Source organism: Triticum aestivum, chromosome 5D (assembly GCF_018294505.1).
Source record: "Triticum aestivum cultivar Chinese Spring chromosome 5D, IWGSC CS RefSeq v2.1, whole genome shotgun sequence".
In the NCBI taxonomy this organism is placed as follows: Eukaryota; Viridiplantae; Streptophyta; class Magnoliopsida; order Poales; family Poaceae; genus Triticum; species Triticum aestivum.
The window spans coordinates 426,386,496-426,409,545 of NC_057808.1; the positions used below are offsets into that span (position 1 = coordinate 426,386,496).

Genomic DNA, 23,050 nt, shown 5'->3' on the forward strand with positions numbered 1-23,050 from the left:
TGGTTGTGGTAGTTGCAGGACGGACAAGATATTTTTCTTCTTCTTCAAAAAGGATGATAGGGTGGGTTGGGCCACGAGGACAGCGATAGGTTGCAGCTTAGGCCATCTCTAAATAACCAATCCTCGGTATAGCGTCTGAGGAGGATAAGAGCATCTCCAGCCGCACCCCCAACATGCCCTCCAAAGGCCCTTTTGCGTCACCGGTTCGGTCCAGTCATGCCTCCAAAAGCACAGTTTTCGCCGGTTCGGGCCGATTTTGGCACCGGCGGACCCAGGCCGAACCCGGCGCGCTGGGGGCGCCCAGGGTCGCCGGGGGAAACGTTTTTGGCGCGAAAAGGAGTGGGCCCGCCGAGTCAGTGACTCGCCGCCTTCGTCGTCCTCATCGCCTCGGTCCCGCGGGATTCAATGCCAAGACTGTCGCGCTGGTCATGGAAGTGCGTTAAGTCGACTAGAGGGGGGTGAATAGGCGATTTTTATAAATTCTTCACTGAGAATTTCAGGGTAAGGAAATTCCTTAGCGAAGAACTACTTGCAGCGGAATAAGTACTCAGATGCAAACATAACAGAACATAAGCATGGTCATCATGATGAAATGAAAACAAGCACGGAGTACAGAAAGCGTAAACACAGGATAAACAGGAAGAAGACAAACAGACTGAAGAAATTGAACTGAGGAAATTGAGAAAGTCTTCACTCAAAGTCTTCAAATAGATATGAACAAGTACACAACACAGTAATGAGGAAATGGAAGAGTTGAGGAAATAGAACCAGTTGGCTTGGTGAAGACAATGATTTGGTACACCAGTTCCAACTGCTGTGACAGTTGTACGTCTGGTTGGAGCGGCTAGGTATTTAAACCTCCGGACACACAGTCCTCACCGTATTCTCCTTGAACTAAGGTCACAGAGACCTCGTCCAATCACTCGTGGTAAGTCTTTCAGGTGACTTCCAAACCTTCACAAACTCGGTCACTCGGCGATCCACAATTTCTTCTTGGATGCTCTAGACCATGACGCCTAACCGCCTGGAAGATGCACAGTCTTCAAAGATAACAAGCGTCGGATCCACGCAGGATCAATCTCTTCAGTGATGCTCAATCACTTTGGGTTTGTAGGTGTTTGGGTTTGGGTTTTCCTCACTTGATGATTTTCGCTCAAAGTCCTTAAAGGATGGGATGCTCTCAATGACAAGTGTCAGTTTCTCTCGGAGCAGCCAACCAGCTAGTGGTTGTAGGGGGCGGCTATTTATAGCCTAGGGAGCAGCCCGACATGATAAGACATAAATGCCTTTCAATGATATGACCGTTAGGTGGGTAGATATTTTGGGACAGCTGGCGCATAGTACAGAAACGGTCGGAAATTTGACTATCAAATTCCTCAGGGCTATCATGTTCCTCACTTGTAGGCAATCCGCACTGGCGAATTCCTAACTCCTCAGCCAGAACAAATTCCTCAGAGACCAGAAGAACTTCATCTCTGTCACTGAAGAAATTGACTGAACTGTATGAGATTTCCAGTGGCTTCACTCGAAAGGATTGGGTAGGTGTAGGATTTTGAGATGAGTGTCACTTGGAAACTTTCCTTAGTTTTTCCTCGACCCCCTTTAACAGTACGGTGTTTCCTATGACTCAAGAAAGAGAAAATGAAACTATGAAAACAAAAGTCTTCACGCTTCATGTTCCTCGCGCGAAATCCAAGTCTTCTCGGTCACATCAATTTCTTCACTTTCAAAGTCTTCAGAAATCCAAAGTCTTCAGTTGAAGATAATCATTTTTAGGGGTCGACTTTCTCTGTAAATATCAAACTCCTCATAGACTTATAGACCTGTGTACACTCACAAACACATTAGTCCCTTAATCTATAAGTCTTCAATACACCAAAATCACTAAGGGGCACTAGATGCACTTACAATCTCCCCCTTTTTGGTGATTGATGACAATATAGGTTAAGTTTTCAACGGGGATAAACATATGAAGTGTAAATACTGATATTGAGGAATTTTATTGTAAGATATAGAAGAACTCCCCCTGGAGATGTGCATAGTGAGGAATTTGCTTTTGAAGCAATGCACATTTGAAGAGTAGAATCATGGAGATCTCCCCCTATATCTTGTAATTCATACACGCATTTAACATATGATATGAAGAATTTGAAATGCATGATGAAATATGGTGACTGATGTAATTTAGCATGCGTGCATTAACATAAAATAGGAATAAGCATGCAGAAGAACACAACAAAAGTATCATACCACCATCGGGTTTAAGTTTACAACTCGATCCAACAAAGTCATCAAAAGAACGAGAGTTGTAACTTAGCAAAAAAACGCCCATATATAGAGAGATCCGCTTGAAGGCTAACTCAAATTTCTCCCGCTTTGTCATCAAATGACCAAAAGGATCGAAAAATGAGGACTAACGCCCCTGAAGAATACCATGTTGATGGAGGAGCGTCAGCGTTGTTGGGGTCGGTTGTTGTAGTAGGGCCTGCCGCAGTGTCGTCCAAATCTTCATGCTCATCAGTGCCGCGCGCTGAAGAATATGAGCTTGCAACCAAGGAAGGAACTTTGACTTTCTTGAATTTCTTTGCTGGTGGTTGAAACCAGTCAAAGTCCTGCGTGAGACCCATTTTCTTAAGATCTTCTTCACCATAAAGATGAGACAGAACAACCCAGGTGCGACCGAAGACTTCATGGAGGTAGTAGTGGTTCTTCTTCACTGCATTGTGTGTCGCAGTCATGTTGTGAAGAATTGAACCAAACTGACGTTTAACCCATTTGTGGTTGCGATCGACCTTCTGGTGAAGACTGAGGAGAAGCTCACGATCAGTCATCACCCTTGGAGCTGTGGCTTGAGGATTTTACTTTGAAGCATTGGCGGCAGAGTCATGAGTGGCAGAGTCATCATTTGTGGAGTAGGATGCAGCTTTGCGGAACTGACCATCCAATGGACGAATGCCTTCATCAATAACAGCAGTGGCCTTGCCCTTTTCATCAGCTGAGGAAAATGTCCGTTTGAAGACTTCAATGGGGGGCAAGTAGCTGAGATGATTTTGAAAGTCAACCTTGTAGTTGAGTGAAGACCTTGTTCTGAGGAATCTCATAATCCAAGGAGCGTAAGGCTTCAACTCAAATGGAGGTAATGCAACATTGGCCAGAGTCCTCATGAAGAAATCATGGTAGTTGACAGGAACGCCATGAATGATGTTGAAAAGCAGATTCTTCATGATGCCAACGACCTCTTCATCATTCGAGTCGTGGCCTTTGATTGGACTCAAAGTCTTCGTCAGAATGCGATAGACAGTCCGAGGCACATACTGCAATTCCTTCACAAGGAATTTGGTCCTTGGGGCTTGACCGGGCTTCAGCGGCTTCATTAACACTTGCATGTAGTGATCTGTAAGCTCAGGTTCATGATATATACAACGAGCACCTTCAAGGGGAGGACTGACAGGTAGGGCATGAAGCAATTCAGAGGCCGGTGCTTTGAAGTGAGTATTTTCTGTCATCCAGTACAATACCCAAGAGTTCACATCTTCAGCATTTCCTGTGATGTGCAGCGTTGCATAGAACTGAAGAATTAGCTCTTCATTCCAATCAACAATATCAGTGCAGAAGTTGAGCAGTCCAGCGTCATAAAGAACACTGAGGACTGGCGTGAAGCAAGGCAGTGATTCCATGTCCACGTGAGGAATATGCTCATGGTTGAAGACTTTGTCTTTGTTGAAGAGCAGTGAAGAATAGAAGTTGGCTTGGCTGGCAGTCCATAAACGCTTCCTTCGAAGACGAGCAGAGTCATATGGGTTGTAATCAGTGAAGAACACATGCTCGTGAAAGAAGTCATCAGCCTTGAATTTTTGCTTCTTAAAGAAAGGATCCTTTGGCTTGGGCTAAGGAGTGTCAGTCAATTGCATCACAACCTCAGAAATTGCAATCTCAGGAACCACAGGCTGAGGAATTTCAGTTTCTTCTTCAGTTGCAGCCTGGTTCTTCAATTCTTCAGCAGCAATTTCATCAGCACTAGTGGCTGGAATCTCTTCATGAATGGACGGAGTGGTGCGAGGTTCTTCAGAGCCCATTGGAACTTCAGTATGCACTGCGGACTGAGGAATTTGTTGCAGAGGAGTGAACAAAGGAGAATTGGGGTGCTGACTTTCCCAAAAGTCATCATTCATCACTGGGGTTGTGCTCCCAATGTCCACGTCCTCATCTTCTTCACTCAATTCTTCAACGCCTGCCTCTTCAGCTGTGAACTGAGGCATGGGCGATGAGACAACTGGGGTTGAAGGGATTGTATCCACTTCAATCTCTTCATCCAACTGCTCTGAAGAAGCAGCAGAAGGAATGTCTTCATCAGATCCGTTTGAGATCGCATAGTTTTCACCAAAGGGAATGAGTTCCTTTGATGGCATGCATGTGAGCGGAACAACATCAATTGAATTCTCAAAAGAGCTTGTCAATTTCTTCATCTTCTTCGGAGCTGAAGATTCTGATGAAGTTGATGCTTTCCTTTTCTTCACTGTTGCACGCTCCGCAGCCTTGGTCTTCTTCGCATCTGATGCAGAAGGAAGAATTGGACTTGGTGTAGGTGCAGGAGGAGCAGAGGAAATTGGTTCATTTTCTTCAGGCACAACTGATGCAGTTGCCCTGGCATGGTCAGCTTTTTCAGGCACGGCAGTTGAAGCTTCAGCTGGCCTGACTTGATCTTCAGGCGCAACACTAGTGGTTGCCCTAGCCGTGTCATCAGCGGCTGGAATGCAGTCATCAGCCCTGGTACTAGCAGTTTCATCAGGGGTGCTGGCATGTTCTTCAGTAGGCTGAGCAGATGCTCCAGCCTGAGGAATTTCTTATTGCGTTGGGGCAGCAACATTGGTAGTGAATTTCTCAGATAACTTCACAAATCTGACCTTGGCTCCAAGCCAGTCAGCATAGTAGCGATCAAATTCATTACTTAGACTCTTGATCTCTGATTGCAGAGCTACAAGTTCTTCAGGTGAAAGCTTCAAAACGTTTTGCTTCAGAAAGTGCTCTTTCTTGTACTGTGCTTTCTTCACCTTCCTCCCCTGTTCATATTTCCATTTCTCCTCATCAATGAAGGCAGTCAACACATGACTTTGATCAGGAGTGAGGTTCATCTCAGGCAGAAGTGTGTTGGGGTCCTTGTGCCACAAGTCGATGAAGTCGAGGATCAACTTTGGATCCAGCATCAATGGCACGTTACTACCTTTGGCTCTAGCGGCCCTGTGCTGCCTGTCTTTGATGATTTCAGCGAGTTCCTCATCATCAGCTTCGTCGTCATCAGTCAGCACTTGGAAGGAGACCTGCTTCTTGTGAGGACTTGGTCGAGAACCTCGTCCAGTAGTGGCCTTAGTCTTCAGCAGAGTGGGGCCAGTTGAGGAATGCGGAGGAGCCGAAGAACTTGCAGAGGCTCCTGAGGCAATAGAGATGCCTGTTGTCCTTTGGCACGAGGCGAGATGCGCAGGTGCTGAGGATTTGGAAGGAGGAGCTGAGGACTTTGGAGGAGCTGGTGCAGCTTGAGGAATTTTTCGTGAGGGCTTTGCGGAGCCAGGCCGTGAGGGCATTGCAGATGAGCTTGGCTGTGAGGACATTGGTGCAGAATCCATGGGCTTGTATGCGGGCTTCTTGGGCATGACCTTCTTAGGCTTGCTAGCAGAGGCCTCAGCAGTAGCAGCAGCAGAATCTTCATTGAATTTCTTCACTGCTTCTTTTGCCACTTTGGCCAGCTTTGGCTTGACGCTTAGCCCATTCCTTTGGAAATTCTTCACCTCTTCTGATGCTAGAGGGATCAGCTTCTTGGCCAGGTGCCAATGGAGGTCTTGGGCATGGAGGGTGTACTGCAAATTTCTTCATGTACTTTGGAGTCATATATTTGTACTCCCTCCATTCTCTGGCTCATCTCCTCTCAATCTTCTGAATGCGCACTTTGCGCTCATTCTTTATTTTCTCAGGGGGTGTGCAGTACCCTGCATAGATGTCATCAGGGATTTCAAACGCAATGTTGACTTCAGGTTTCTTCCCTCCCTTCCGAGGTTTCTTGCCGTCAGCCATTTTCTTCAGCTGAGGATTTTGAACAATTGAGTTCTCAGATGAGGTGTGCAACTTTTCTTCGAGGAACCCTGCAAATGAGTTAAGTTGATGAGAACCTAGTGATTCAGCAGCGGACATGTGTACCTGTGAACAGAATATAGTTGCAAAGAATTTGGAGAGGTCATATGCGTTCTCAGAAGTTTTTCCAAAAAGAACAAGTTTGAGGAATTTGACCAGATGTGTCTTGAGGAATTTCACTAAGCGTTCTTTGACTTAGGTTCCAGAGTTGTACAGATTGAAAATCCACACAATTGAGGAATCTTGAAGAAAAATGTTGTTTAGGGAAACATATCAAGAACAGATGTTATGTGAGGTGTTTAGTGTGTGAAGATTTGAAGAATAAACACCGTTTGAAGATTTTGTAGAAATCATCAGAATCAACAAGGGCGGTAAAAGTAACTTTTAATTACCCTTGACGAAGAACACGACGAACTGCGAAGTGTAGATTTGGAAGCTCGTCAGTTCAGATCTTCCACGCCCTAACTTGGCAGAGGAAGACAGCTACGGCGGCGGCGGAGTGAAGAAATCCGCGGCCGGCGCGAGTACGATGGCGACAAGGTCGAGGCAGTGAAGCTCTTCCTCACCAGCGACGATGGAAGTAGCGGCGGCGCTAGGGTTTTGAGAGCTCGAGCGAGGGGGTAAGGTTGAGCGGAGTAAAAACAAAGTGAGGAGAGGAGGGGAGGGGGTATTTATAGCCGAGGTGAAAAACTACTCGCCCGAGGAAATTGGACGAACGTGCCCCTGACCCTTCTCATTCGCGTGACATGTGTCACCCACGTACTGAGAGGTTGCGATCGTGCGAGATCGTGGGTGAATAGATAAATCCATCGTGGAATATGGAACGGTTTAGGCGACAAACGCCGAAAATTCAGATAAGATAATTTTAAAGTTTCGTTCGCAAATTCTTCAGCTGTCAAGGACACAGTGAAGATTTTGAATGCGTTTCAAATAGAACGCACATGAAGAATTTGTGAATGGACTGGGTTGAGTTTAGCATAGAGGGGGAAGGGTCCGATCACATTCACTTAGCAGAAAAGGCAACATGAGGAATTAGCAATAAGTGAATGATGTAGAGGACATAAACTCATATATATATATATATATATATAGCCAATGAAGAAAAACTCAAATTGAAGATTTTTAACTTTTGGTGGTGGCGAGACCCACCATATAAGAATGATGATTTCAGACACCGCGTACAATTATCGTAAGGCTCTGAGAATCAAATTCTTCGTTAATTTCTTCACACTTAGAGGGTTAGTCTTCATTGATTGAAGAAAAACATTACTTCGTGGTTTGCACATCTAAGTCATCAATTTTGCATAAGTGTTAGGATGTGCGTCCTTTTCAAAGGACATTCGAAGATTCTAGGATATTTAGCTCACACCGCAACCTGCTAAATCTCTTCTCATCCAAGGGCTTTGTGAAGATATCGGCTAGCTGTTCTTCAGTCTTCACATGCTCAATAGAAATGTCGCCCTTCAACAAATGATCACAAGAAAATGATAACGAATCTGAATGTGCTTTGTCTTCAAGTGCTGAACTGGGCTATGAGCAATCTTGATGTCACTCTCATTGTCACAGTAGAGAGGCACATTCTTCAGGTTGATGCCGTAGTCCTTGAGGGTTTGATTCATCCATAGCAATTGAGCACATCAAGAACCAGCAGCAATGTACTCAGCTTCAGCAGTAGACAGTGATACGCTGTTCTGTTTCTTCGAGGACCAACAGACCAAAGATCGTCCGAAGAAATGGCATGTGCCTGATATTGACTTGTGGTCCACACGATCACCAGCATAGTCAGAGTCTGAATATCCAATGAGATCAAAAGCCGAGCCCTTGGGATACCATAATCCAAGTGTTGGTGTGTGAGCTAGATGTCGAAGAATATGCTTCACAGCATTATGGTGTGATTCCTTCGGTGTAGCTTGAAAGCGGGCACACATGCAAACACTAAGCATAATATCTGGCCTAGATGCACATAAATACAATAAAGAACCAATCATGGAGCGGTATACCTTTTGATCGAAGTCAATACCATTTTCATCAGTGCATAGATGGCCATTTGTGGGCATAGGGATTTTGACTCCTTTGCAATCTTGCATGCCGAATTTCCTCAGTACATCCTTGAGGTATTTCTCCTGAGATATGAATATGCCATTGCGCTGTTGACGAATTTGAAGACCTAAGAAGAATTTCAATTCTCCCATCATAGACATTTGATATTCTTCACTCATCATATAGGCAAATTCATCACTGTAACGTTGGTTAGTACAGCCAAAGATGATATCATCAACATATATTTGGCACACAAACAATTCACCATCATAGGATTTAGTGAACAGAGTTGGATCAAGTGAACCGGGTTTGAAGCCTTTCTTCATGAGGAATTCCTTCAAAGTATCATACCACGCCCGAGGGGCCTGCTTGAGGCCATAGAGGGCCATATTGAGTCTGTAGACTTTGTCAGGATGCTTTGGATCTTCAAAACCTGGGGGTTGAGCAACATATACTTCTTCCTCAGGCTTACCATTGAGGAATGCACTTTTCACATCCATTTGATATAAGATGATGTCATGATGGTTAGCATAAGCAAGTAATATGTGAATAGCCTCAAGTCTAGCAACAGGTGCAAAAGTTTCATCAAAATCAATTCCTTCAACCTGTGTGTAGCCTTGAACTACAAGCCGTGCCTTATTCCTCACAACAAGGCCATTTTCATCTTGCTTGTTGCGGTAGATCCACTTTGTGCCAATGATATTGTGCTTGCGAGGGTCTGGTCGCTTGACAAGTTCCCAGACGTTGTTGAGCTCGAACTGATGTAATTCTTCTTGCATAGCTTGAATCCACTCAGGCTCCAGAAATGCTTCATCTACCTTAGTGGGCTCTGTGATAGAGACGAAAGCAAAGTGCCCACAAAAGTTAGATAAATGTGAAGCTCTTGAGCGTGTGAGAGGACCTGGTATGTTGATGTCGCTGATGATTTTCTCAATCTGCGCTTCATTCGCAACACGAGGATGAGCGGGTTGTCGTCGAGGAATTTGATCAGCATTTTCTTCAGCACCATTTTCCTCAGGTGCATCAGCACGATGTTCTTCACGTTCTGGAATGACTTCTTCAGCAGATTCTTCGGTAGGAATGACATCCTCAGTAGCCTTGAACTTGATGGTTTTCTCAGGTGACTTTTCATCTAGCACAGGAGGTAGGTGCTCTCTTTGCGAGCCATTAGTTTCATCAAACCGCACATCTACAGTTTTAACAACTTTGTGGTGAACGTCGTTGAAGACTGTAGGTGTGCGAGTCCTTTCCGTAACCAAGCATAAAACCTTCATGTGCTTTCGGTGCAAATTTAGAATTGTGATGAGGATCTCTAATCCAACATTTTGCACCGAAGACTTTGAAATAACTCACATTGGGTTTCTTGTCAGTGAGGAGTTCATATGCAGTCTTCTTGAAGAATTTGTGAAGATATACCCTGTTGATGATGTGGCACGCAGTATCAATTGCCCCAGTCCAGAAATGACGAGGTGTCTTGTATTCATCAAGCATAGTGCGAGCCATCTCAACAAGAGTCCTGTTCTTGCGCTCCACGACGCCATTCTGCCGAGGAGTATAAGGAGCAAATAACTCATGAGTAATACCAAGTTCATCAAGATAGTCATCAAGACTAGTATTCTTGAACTCAGTTCCGTTGTCACTTCTGATGTGCTTGATCTTCACACCAAAGTTGGTTGAAGCCCTCGAGGAAAATCGTTTGAAGACTTACTGCACTTCACGTTTGTAAGTGACAATATGCACCCATGTGTAACGAGAGTAATCATCAACAATAACAAAGCCATATAGAGATGATTCATTTGTGAATGCAGAATAGTGGTTAGGACCAAAGAGATCCATGTGAAGCAATTCAAATGGTCGAGTGGTAGTCATGATAGTCTTCGCTGGATGCTTAGCCTTGGTCACCTTTCCAGCTTCACAGGCTCCGCACAAGTGATCCTTGAGGAATTTGACATTCTCAATGCCAATGACGTGCTTCTTCTTCACGAGCATGTGCAAGTTCCTCATGCCAGCATGACCAAGTCGTCGATGCCATAGCCAGACTTCTGAAGCTTTTGCAAGTAGACATATAGCTGGTTGTGGTCCTGTAGAGAAATCAACAATATACAGATCTCCTCTCCTAAAGCCTTCGAAGACTTTGGAATTGTCAGCTTCCATGATCACAACACAACAATACTTGCCAAAGATAACAACCATATCAAGATCACAAAGCATTGAGACTGACATGAGGTTAAATCCTAAGGACTCGACAAGCATGACTTTGTCCATGTGTCGATCCTTTGAGATCGCAACCTTACCTAGACCCAATACCTTGCTTTTTCCTTTGTCAGCGTAGGTGTATGCTTCAGATGTGATGGAGATAAGGGAGCATCCATCAATAGATTCTTGTCACCAGTCATGTGATTCGTATATCCACTATCGAGGACCCACTCAGTGGCTTTGGGTAGATCATCCTGCAGATGAATTAGTGCAACTTACGAACTCATATACTTCATCAGTGAAGAATATGACATCAATTTCATCAAATCAATTTCATCAAGCAATAAAACAGATAAAGCAGTATGAGGACGTGAGAAATGAGGATTCATTTCTTCATGATTAGCCTGCGTCCTTTCAGGCATTTTTAGGTCTCCAGCAAATTCTTCAGACGTTTAAGCACGTCTGGAGACCCGACCCTGCATAAGAGATTAGTTCTTTTTCTTCACCACCCACATCTGAAGGGGTGGCAAAGAGTTCATCATTCTACGAGCTCCATAAGAGAAAGGTGGCATAGAAGCCAGTCCACTTCGTTTCACATAAGAGGAGTTAGGGTAAGCATATGAATAAGCAGAGAAATTCTTCGAGGACTTATGAACATAATGGTTAGAAGAATAATGCAGATATTCATAGCCCTTAGATTTTTCCTGCGAAAGAGAAGTGTTAGCACGATGATGTTCATATGAGGACTTGGATCCATATGAAGAATTTGGTCCATATGAAGAATTTGGTCCATATGAAGAATTTGATCTGGGGTTCTTATTCTTCACAAGTGGCGTCATGATGACATTCACCTGAAGACTTTCAAGGCATCTTTTGGGAACCCAGATTTTCTTCATAGGGGAACCGTTCCTGCAAGTTAGTGCCAACATATCTAGCAAATACTTCACCATTCTGATTCTTGAACAGTTTATAGTTGGAGTCAAATGACTCATCAGAAGAATGAGGAGATTCACATGTAAAGCCAGATAAATAGATGGATCTACTGGAGGTCCCTTTGCAGCAACCCATGAGGTTTTGGGATACTGCTCAGGCTTCCAGTATGTCCCATCAGCATTGAGTTTCCTCTCAAAGGCAATACCCTCTTTCCTAGGGTTCCTGTTGAGGATCTGCTTTTTAAGCACATCACAAAGAGCCTGATGCCCTTTGAGGCTTTTGTACATGCCTGTCATATACAATTCCTTCAGCCCTGCATTGTTAGTGATACTAGTAATATCCTCAGATGAGGAATTAGTGATAGCAGAGATAGTTGAGGAAATTGTAACAGTAGAAGCATTTGAACATTCAGGTAAAGAATTAGCAGATTCACGTTCAATGCACTTCAAACATGGTGGAATAAATTCTTCCTGAGAAGCGCTGATTTGTTGAGCAAGTAATGAATAACGCTCCTTCTGAAGATCTTCATAACTCACCCTTAGCTTCTCAAGATCTTGCTTTCTTTGAAGAAATTCATAAGAAAGCTTCTCATGATCAGATAAGAGAGTGTTATGATGACTTTGAAGGTTATCAAACTTAGACTGAAGTCTCTGAAGATTTTCAGTTAAAGTTTTAGTGCGATCCATTTCTTCACCCAACATATCATCACTTTTGTCTAGCATATTTTGAACCTTTTCAAAAGCCTTTTGTTGTTTCACAGCAATCTTAGCAAGTTTAGAGTAGCTGGGCTTGAGGTTTTCATCAGATTCATCCTCAGATGATTCAGAGGATGGATATTTGAGTACCTTGGCACCCTTTGCCATGAAGCAATAGGTGGGAGCGTAGCCATCATCTCCGTCATCAACCTTGTTGAGGAAGTCATTCTCCTCAGAGTTGAAGATGGACTTGCTGACGAACGCAGTAGCAAGGGCTAAGCTCGCCACACCAGATTCTGACTCCTCAGATGCCTCCTCTTCCTCATGTTCCTCAGATTCAGCTTCAGAGTCCATTTCCTTGCCAATGAATGCCCAAGCCTTCTTAGAGCTGCTCTTCTTGTGAGATGAAGACTTCGAGGACTTTGATGATGAAGACTTTGAAGATTTGTTCTTCTTCTTTGAGTCATCAGAACTGTACTCCTTATATTTCTTATTCTTTGATTCCTTTTCCCACTAAGGACAATCTTGAATGTAGTGACCAGGTTTCTTGCATTTGTGGCACATCCTCTTCTTGTAGTCACGGGATGAGGAATCATCACTTTTTGAGGATTTTCCAAAGCGACCACGTCTTGAGAACTTTTGGAATTTCCTCACGAGCATTGGTAGCTCCTGGCTCAGTTCTTCAGGATCACCAAGGCTGCTACCAGAATCCTCACCTTCAGATTCAAACATTGCCTTGGCCTTCAGAGCTCATGATCTGCCATAGCTCGGTCCATAGAGATCTCTCTTCTCAGCAAGCTGGAACTCATGAGTGTTTAGCCTCTCCAGGATATCAGCGGGATCAAGTGACTTGTAGTCTCCTCGTTCTTGTATCATCAGTGCAAGGGTATCAAATGAGGAATCAAGCGATCTCAGCAATTTCTTCACCACCTCATGGTCGGTGATGTCAGTGGCACCAAGTGCTTGAAGCTCATTTGAGATGTCAGTGAGGCGATCGAAGGTTTGCTGAACATTTTCATTGTCGAGTCTTTTGAAGCAGTTGAAGAGATTGCGAAAAACGTCAACTCGAGAGTCACGTTGTGTTGAGACTCCTTCATTGACCTTGGACAACCTATCCCAGATGAGCTTAGCTGTCTCCAAAGCACTCACTCTGCCATACTGCCCTTTGCTCAGATGGCCACCTATGATGTTCTTCACTTGAGAATCGAGTTGCTTAAATCTCTTCACATCGGCACCGTTCAGGGAAGGAGAGACAGTGGGAACACCATTCTCCACAACGTACCAGAGATCGTTATCAATTGCCTCAAGATGCATTCACATCTTATTCTTCCAGTAAGGGTAGTCCGTCCCATCGAAGGTACGACACCCAGCAGAGACCTTGATCATACCTGCGGTCGACATAACTAAAACTCCAGACGGTTAAACCAAAATCACACAGAACAAGGGAGTACCTTGCTCTGATACCAATTGAAAGTGCGTTAAGTCGACTAGAGGGGGGTGAATAGGCGATTTTTATAAATTCTTCACTGAGGAATTTCAGGGTAAGGAAATTCCTTAGCGAAGAACTACTTGCAGCGGAATAAGTACTCAGATGCAAACATAACAGAACATAAGCATGGTCATCATGATGAAATGAAAACAAGCACGGAGTACAGAAAGCGTAAACACAGGATAAACAGAAAGAAGACAAACAGACTGAAGAAATTGAACTGAGGAAATTGAGAAAGTCTTCACTCAAAGTCTTCAAACAGATATGAACAAGTACACAACACAGTAATGAGGAAATGGAAGAGTTGAGGAAATAGAACCAGTTGGCTTGGTGAAGACAAGGATTTGGTAGACCAGTTCCAACTGCTGTGATAGTTGTACGTCTGGTTGAAGCGGCTAGGTATTTAAACCTCCGGACACACAGTCCTCACCATATTCTCCTTGAACTAAGGTCACAGAGACCTCGTCCAATCACTCGTGGTAAGTCTTTCAGGTGACTTCCAAACCTTCACAAACTCGGTCACTCGGCGATCCACAATTTCTTCTTGGATGATCTAGACCATGATGCCTAACCGTCTGGAAGATGCACAGTCTTCAAAGGTAACAAGCGTCGGATCCACGCAGGATCAATCTCTTCAGTGATGCTCAATCACTTTGGGTTTGTAGGTGTTTGGGTTTGGGTTTTCCTCACTTGATGATTTTCGCTCAAAGTCCTTAAAGGATGGGATGCTCTCAATGACAAGTGTCAGTTTCTCTCGGAGCAGCCAACCAGCTAGTGGTTGTAGGGGGGCGGCTATTTATAGCCTAGGGAGCAGCCCGACATGATAAGACATAAATGCCTTTCAATGATATGACCGTTAGGTGGGTAGATATTTTGGGACAGCTGGCGCATAGCACAGAAACGGTCGGAAATTTGACTATCAAATTCCTTAGGGCTATCATGATCCTCACTTGTAGGCAATCCGCACTGGCGAATTCCTAACTCCTCAGTCAGAACAAATTCCTCAGAGACCAGAAGAACTTCATCTCTGTCACTGAAGAAAATGACTGAACTATATGAGATTTCCAATGGCTTCACTCGAAAGGATTGGGTAGGTGTAGGATTTTGAGATGGGCATCACTCGGAAACTTTTCCTTAGTTTTTCCTCGACCCCCTTTAACAGTACGGTGTTTCCCATGACTCAAGAAAGAGAAAATGAAACTACGAAAACAAAAGTCTTCACGCTTCATGTTCCTCGCGTGAAATCCAAGTCTTCTCGGTCACACCAATTTCTTCACTTTCAAAGTCTTCAGAAAGTCTTCAGAAATCCAAAGTCTTCAGTTGAAGATAATCATTTTTAGGGGTCGACTTTCTCTGTAAATATCAAACTCCTCATAGACTTATAGACCTGTGTACACTCACAAACACATTAGTCCCTTAATCTATAAGTCTTCAATACACCAAAATCACTAAGGGGCACTAGATGCACTTACAGGTCAACCTTCCATTGATGCCTCATGGGCGGTACAGTGAAGGCGCGGCGACGCGCGTCCCGCCCGCTCCCGCCACGCGGCACACGGAGGCAGCTCTCCCACCGCCCATCCGCGACTATAAAAGCCGTCCTCCCTCACCGGTGAACGCACAGAGCTCACCACCGACGCCCTTCTCTTCGCATTTCACCGCCGACGCCTCTCCCTCCCACTCTCTCCGCCGCCGAAGGCAATGGCCGAGCGCTTCCCAGGTGACAGCGCAACAGGGAACGGTTTCGGCCGCCGCCATCTGCGCGAGGATGAGGCACGCCTCCTCTACGAGGCCGACTACATGGCACCCCCGGACATGTGGGTGGCGGGCACCTGGAGGCTTAGCGCCGGCGGGGTCCCGGTGCCACCCGCACCCACCGGATCGGCCCAGCGCGCCGAAATCGCCCGCATCCGATCGTCGCTGCCGGATCCACAGCGGAACCAGCCAAGGTTCGCCCTGACAACAACCCGCTGTGGACGTCGTACTTCGAGCGGCGGCACGAGGAGCAGCTCGCAGCCACCAACGGTGTCGAGCCCCGCGGACGCCTCAACTCCGAGGGACAGCGCCTATGGTGGGGCATCCCAGGCCGCACCCTCGAAGCCGTCCTCGAGCACATCGAGGGCAGCAACACGCCGCGCATGGAGTACCCTGCGCCCCCCTCCTTCTCTCACCGCCGCGGCAGCTCCTGGAGGCCGCGGCGAATGGAGACGGCGACGTCGTCGGGCTCCGGCTCGCTGGCGCTTCTCCCCATCAAGCCGGAGCCGCAGGAGACGCCACTTGGGCGCCGCACCCGCGGCGGCGCCCTCGTCATCAACGAGGGCGGCTACCCCTCTCCTCGTTCCTACCGCCTCGTCCGGCCGAAGACCGAGCCGGGTTTGCTCCCGTGAAGAAGGAGCACCAGGACATGGCCGCCGATGACGATCCCTCAAGTGGGCGAAGGAGGACTACGTCCGCGAGCAGATGGAGCGCCAGCGCCGGGCCTTCTAGGAAATCGCCGCTCGGCGCCGTAGACGTGAGGAGGGCGGCGTGGTCGTCCTCGACAGCGACGACGAGGATGTTCCCGGGCCGTCCAACCCCCCGCGCATCAGCGACGCCGGTCAGGGGTGCAGCAGGGACGGCGGCGGCACCCAGCACGACGACGGCGGCGGCGACTATACCCGGTTCTACAAGCTACTCGACATGTAGAAGGCGCGGGCGGCGGCAGTGGCTAGGCGTAGCCGTTTTTAGTTTGTGTTTTTAAGTTTTTTGTAAAATATCAATGAAATCGCCTAGTTTGGACGTGTTTTCGCTGATTTCATGTTTCAAAAAGGCGCCTGGGGGCGACCTGGGGACGGTGGCTGGGAACCCGACCGGCCCCACGCCGAGATTTATCGCCGGTTCGCCCCCAGGCGGCGATATTTCAAGCGCCTGGGGGGGGGCGAACGGCTGGAGATGCTCTAAATCCGGGTTTTCCTGAACTAAGCGATTGCCAAGAATTGTTAGCAGAGAAAAAAATACTGCACGGGGGCCGTGACTCTTATATATACTCGATCGACCGCTCGCGGAGTAAAAATTCTCACCAGATTTCGCCTCCTGCCCAACCCCACCGACGCGGACCCACCCACACACATTCACTCCATCATCGATAATGGCCGGATCCAGCCGCCCACCCCAGCGTGAATCCACGCCACCACGAGAAGTCCTGAACCCGTGTCTGCGGTGCCGCATCCCTCCCACCCCCCACGCCCACGCATCCTGCATCCCAACCTCCCGTTGTCGCCGCCGCCGCCGCAACGGCAATACATCGGCGTGTGGCAATGCCGGTGGGAGCGTGGGTCACGGAGATCACCGACCGCGACACTCACTGTCGGATTTGGATTGGCCCCTTCCACTCCACGGTGCATGTGGCAGCGAATACAACATCATCTCAGTCCGCCTCCACGATGCCAACGCCTGACGCAACTTCCCCCCTACGGCTTTGCCGAGGTTGAAACTCGTCGACCCCCGAGTGACCACCGCACAGGAGATGCGGGGCGGAGCAAGACGGTGAGGCCTACATGGCTAAGCTCCGCCGCCACTACCTGGAGCGGGTCAAGGTGGAGCTACTTGTAGACCTCTCCTCCAGTGACTCTGACAACGACGGCGATAGCGGTGGCAACCGGGTAGTCGAGGCCATGCCTACGATGAGGGCCATGGCCGTTTGATCGGAGGGCTTACCTGATCGGAGTGGGAGCGTCTGGAGGACAAGATCAATAGCGAGTAGTTTTAGTAAGTTTTATGCAATCTAATTAAAATTTGGTTTAAATTATCTAAAATATTTTGAATTTGTCTAGTACCATGAATCAAGTTTGATGTAGTAGTTTAAACCAAATTCGCACCGAGAATTTCTTTTACTCCATTAAGTATCGGGAATCAATTATAAACATTTTTTTAGAGGAGCAAATATGCTCCTCTAAAGAATACTCAGTTGTATCCTCAAAATTATTGGGGATCGATTAGAGATCCCTTCTATCATATGGAGATTGTTGTACTATTGTTAAGGCAAATCCAAGGCTATACATCAAAATGATACATCAAATATCCATGGACACGTTAAGGGAGGGAGACTTGTGTGAATAAGGAGTTTGAGATGAAAGGCTTGTGGCCTCATGGGGTAAAGTTGGCTGGCAAAAAAAATGGGTACAACTTTTCTGGATTCGGATTAAGCCATCGATTGCATGGCAGGGCATGTGAAATACTGGAGACAGGGCCGCCGGGCAGGCAGCACAAAAGGACTTCTCAACATCTCAAATACGCCCAAGAGTAAGTTCTAAATAAATATAAAAAATCTGATATTTTTTTTGTGGATGAACATCAATAAATGGCAGGCCGGTACAAAAGAAAAATAAATTTCGAGGCTCAAAAAGACCCATTTTGGCGGACTCGTTGATTTTTTTTTGCACGTACCTCTACAGATGTCTATTTGTGGCAAAATTTTGTAGGATGTAAGAAAACTGGTTGATGTTCATCCACAAAAAGTCCAGATTTTATTTATTTATTTTTAATATATTTCTGTTCATGCAGGTGCATTTGTGCTCGAGATTAGAATAACATTTTCGCTTCTCAACTCGTAATATTCAATATCGATACTGGGATTATTTAGCAACACACTGGGATGTTAGACAGGCGAGGCCTCGCATTTGCCAGCTGCCTGTAGATGATTGGCGCCCATGAATAATTTTAGCATTCGAAAATTTCCACCCAGAAAGAAATATAAAAACGGATACGAAGGTGCCAGGGTGTTAGACGTGCAATCCCTGTCAAACATGAACCACGAGCTCTGGTATTTCTCCAATTTTGTAACGGATCAGATCAATCAGTAGCTCTCAGATGGCAAAGAATGAGTGAAGGCTCGCAAAGTGTGACACCACCCACAAGACTACAAGAGGGAGCCTCATCATGCAATAGACAGGCAATTTAACCCCAGTTTTTTCTCAACATAACCCCAGGAACGGACACAGAAAAAGAATCTTGAGGCCAACGGGAGCTTCCATGTAATCATGCGGCGACAGTAGTTGGTCACTAGGCGCTATGATGTTTCCAGCAATTTAGCACACCATGTCCGTCGCGTGCCGTGGGCGCAGCACCATAACATTGCCAGGAAGGACCTATCAGCACAATGCCAAAAGGCGCTCAAAAATGCCGTTACACAGGCAGAATTCAGAATAAGGAGCAAAGGTGCAAAGGTGCAAAGGCGAAAGATTGGAAAGAAGTACCATCAGCTAACCAGATATCGAAAATTGCGCTTCACATGACGAAAAGAGCTCTAGGGCGCTTTTAAATGGTAAGCTCCATCAAATCCTTTTTCCTTTTAGACATATAGAATTCTCGGGTTCAACATATTACCCATCTATTAGAAATGCAGAGCTATCGACCATGAACTTCCACGTGGTGGTCGCTGGTCAGCACTGGTGTATAATATAGACGAGTAGGTTGCATGCTTCTTCTTCTTTAATAATCCGCCCATATGTTATCTTTTTTGCAATAAGAAACTAAATAGCGCCTGCCTGGGCATGCCACCTGGTGGAGATTAAATAGACATGTATCCTTCGATGCATATATGTCCAAAATAGACTCTATGAGCAGCCCCGCCATCACGAATGGCACTTATTTCTTGATAGAGATGTGAAACAGCAAGACTACTACTCCCTCCGTTCCAAAATATAGTACAAAGTTGAGTCATCTACTCCCTCCGTCCGGAAATACTTGTCGCACAAACAGATAAAATTGGATGTATCTAGAACTAAAATACGTCTAGATACATCCATTTCCCCGACAAGTATTTCCGGACGGAGGGAGTATTTTGGAACGGAGGGAGTATATAATACTGGCATGATTTACGCGCATACCTCTAACATCAGTTAGTTTTCAGTTGAAAGTATCCTGATAATGTTCTCAAAGATAAGCTAGACATAATTCAACAAACAGAACCACATGAGGGCTCCAAGTGGCATTTATTAGCCACCCAACAGAGAGCCATATTTCGTTTGTTTTGCTTAGAAGTCTTTTTTATGAGCTGTTGTTTCGCTTAGAAGTTACAACAAAGGAAGCTACTTCTCTCCAACAGAAATAAAAGGAGGGTACTGGGTACAATAACCATCTAACCAGAACTCTACAAGGATAAACTATGTACCTCAACGCCAAGCAGAGAACTCTCCCAGCACGGGAAGCAGGTGATACATCAGACTCACAGGAAACCCAAGCTGACAAGTATCCAGGCTACTGGGGAACAAAATCAGAAGTTAGCATTAAAAAAGATGTCCAACAAAAGCATCGACACATTTGTTTTATGAAATCGCTGGTTTTACTTACAGTGAGGGCTGAAATAATTCATATTAGATGCACAGTTAAATAAATAAAGACATTGCCGCTTCACATTAGATTTTGCAGAAGCCCCTTGAAAGTGACCACAGATAGCCTCAGGATTTGATGAAGGTCCCTGCAAGCATAGAAACACGGTGGTCACAGTAAATGAGTAAAATATCAATGTGATGCATCCTTTAATCAAACCATGTGGTCTACTGGCAGACAAGAGCTAGTGAGCAGCTCACCTCAATTTGCAACTTTTTATACATGATGATGCTTTTGCATGTAGATGATAAGGGTGACTTTCCAGACAAATGACATTGGAAAGTGATTAAGGGATATACCGATGGAACATGCAGGCCATGGTCAGCTGAACCAATGAACTATTAATCAAACCACAAAGACCGGTAAATCCAATTGCTGCCGACCGGATCAGAATGGAGGTCGACACCTGAGTACCTGACCATGTTGTACACGTTTAACAGAACACAACAGAAAAAGAATCTTGAGGTCAACCAGAGCTTCCCTGTAATCATCTGGCAACAGCAGTTGGTTACTCGGTGCTATGTTGTTTCGAGTAATTTAACTGGCCATGCCTACCTTGCCAGGAAGGCAGGTACTATAGCGTGATGAAGGCAGGTCAAACAGTTCCTTTCCAATAATTATATTTTTCCTAACAAGAAAGTTCAGTTCATACTCTCAATTTTCTTTATCAGCAAACAGAATTCAGATAACCCAGCTGCATGTAGATGATTGGTGCCGATGAATAGTTCTCGCGTTTGAAATTCTCTCAAAAGAAAAAAAAGGAAAACAAACAAGCAGAGTGTTAGACATGATATCACTATCCACCATATGTTGCAATGCGATAAATGTTGACGCTTGCGCCTGAATTTACAGACTAATCCATTCCATGAAGAGATAAATTTTCTTTTTTGAGAATAATGAAGAGACAATTTGACCATATGTTGGGTTCTTTATATTGATATTCAGCATATAGGCAAATTACATGACTGAGACAAAAAGAAGACGCACGGACTATGACCTCTCTTAAGAGGATCCATATATGCATAAGAGCACCACTACAGGTCTAAGGAACATACCTACCCCTATACAGAGTGTTACTTGCGCTGGTTCGAAGCAAGCTTGGCAATGAACTCCTTCACAACCCAGGGATAGGTCACTGCTATATGATCCCAGCCACTAGTTGCCATTACTGTTTGCAAGCACGAGGGAGACTGCACTTGGATAAACTTCAAGCACGCCTCCTTCAATCCACAGCAGTGGTGCTTCTCAGCTAGAGCAAGAGTGGACGTCACTGAGCTCACACTTATGTGCTCAGACAACTGCTTTTCACAGATTAACTTGAGCAGTTGGAGATCGTATCTGTCTGCCGCCACAAACAAATCTTCCAACCATTGCAGCCACATTTCAAACTCTGCTGCTTCTTCTCGCCCTTCGTCCATAACTTCTGACATTTCATCCTCCTCCATGCTGTCCTTCTCCATCGCAGGGAGTGAATCTGTGTAGATGAAGCTTAGCAAAGCCCTGAACACTTTTGCTTCCATGTCTTTGATCTGTATGACGCTGGATGTTGTGGCGCCCTCCTTCATGGGGCCAAAGAGCTGCGCCATGAACACTTTGGACCGGGCTGCAAGCACACACCGGTGCGCAGCGAACGTCTCGCCACCGACCTCAAATGTCACATCAGCACCCACCTTGTTTTGAAGGAGGTGGCCAAAATGCTGGTTTATGTCAGGTACGGTGCCAGCGGCATCCTCGATTTTGTGATCCTTGCAAACAACCATGATGTCGCACCGGATGGTGAGACAATCACCCTTTAGATGCGCCGATCGTTCCAGGGCGTCTCTTCTCACAAATCTGTCGCTGCCCCAGGAGGGAGCACTGCTGGAGAAGGTGCAAGTCTTATTGGTTCCATGAATGTACACTGGCTTGTGCTTCTCAAGCTGGTCGACGAGACTGAAGCTGAACTTGGCCTCCACATCCTCTTCGCCCTCGCAGTCGTAGAGGGTATGCCTCGTGACGTAGAGCGAAACGAAGTCCCGGCAGTTTGGGTTTTCTCCGTTGGGGTAGTACTCGATGTACCAATCATATTCTCCCACCGTGAAAAGGCCGGTGGTGGCGCTCTCGCCGGTGGGCAACTGAACCTTGGTACGCGAGTAGTCCCTGACCATAAGCAGGTGGTACCCGCTGTCCGCGCCGGCGTAGACGGCCGACGTGTCGCAGGTGCAGTGCTTGGCGCTGTCGACGACCGACACGCCGGCGAACGACATGAGGGATCTGCGAGTCCACCGAAAATCTATCTAACTCAGTCAACATTGACACGCCAAGTTCCAGCGTTGGGGTCGATGAGCTGAGCAGAGGGGCAAACCTGGTAGCGTCCCGCGCGGGGTCGCCGCGCTCCAGTCGCCGGAAGCAGAGTTTGCGCCGCCGCCGGCTCGTCGGTGAGTGCGGCCTGGATCTGCCTACGTTTAAGGGTTTAATTATAAGTCGTCACAATGATTGGGCTTTTATGGCCCCCGCAGCCCACAATCTGCAAAGCCCATACAACGCCGACGCAAAACAATCACTCACGGCCTGATAAATCGAGCCGAATTTCGCAGGATGCAAGAGTATATTCCAGCCAAAACAATTAGTTTGTCTAAAAAAAAGGCATAACAATTCGTGTTATATACGAATTTCTATTTAGAAAATCGCTAACTTTGTCTGTGATTCTGTGAATTCAGTCAAAATTGTCCACCTCTGCGTTTACCAAAACCAACATCTTTTGCAGGGAACACGTACTAATGGCTAAATTTTGCGTATGCTGTAATGGGACTGTGTTAAAGCTTCGGCAGGATTTTTGACCTCACAAATGTTGCGACTTCCCGAACAATATCGTAAAGCTACCGATATCCACATTCCAAGAAAGGCTGGATTATTTCGCGAAAAAAACTGTAGCATAATTGCGTTTCTATTTCACTGCACCGGCTGCCACGACTGAGTATGCACACTAGCACGAATAAATAACAAACATGAAAAAATATCGATGTAGTATTTCTTGGTCTATTCGTAGCATGTATCCATGATGAGGAAAAACATCTCAGGTCCTGTATTCCCAGATCCTCGTACAAGATCCATGTATGCACCCGAGCAGCAACTGATCGTCACCGCCATTCTTCACCTATGAGACTACGCACACAGCCAGCCGATGCCCACAAGAAGAGAAAAAGGGAGAAAATCAAGCCAACCG

General features: G+C 46.0%; 1 protein-coding gene across 10 annotated transcripts; it reads right to left on the minus strand.

The window, feature by feature from the left end:
• Positions 1–18,252: 18,252 nt before the first annotated feature.
• LOC123122367 (BTB/POZ and MATH domain-containing protein 2) lies at positions 18,253–22,309 on the minus strand. Of its 10 annotated transcripts, none has more exons than XR_006460196.1 (6): positions 22,190–22,309; positions 20,901–22,098; positions 20,498–20,587; positions 20,145–20,259; positions 19,807–19,933; positions 18,253–19,716 (listed from the first exon to the last, which is right to left on the minus strand). XR_006460196.1 is itself a non-coding variant. In XM_044542561.1 (5 exons), exons 2-5 carry the CDS (start codon positions 22,089–22,091, stop codon positions 19,682–19,684), a joined length of 1,404 nt encoding a protein of 467 aa, XP_044398496.1. In that variant the 5' UTR covers positions 22,092–22,098; positions 22,190–22,309; the 3' UTR covers positions 18,253–19,681. The 10 variants fall into 10 exon arrangements, 1 of the variants encoding a protein (XP_044398496.1); XR_006460190.1 differs by having other exon boundaries at positions 20,046–20,259; XR_006460194.1 differs by having other exon boundaries at positions 18,253–18,602; positions 19,628–19,713; positions 20,046–20,587.
• Between the last annotated feature and the right edge of the window lie 741 nt (positions 22,310–23,050).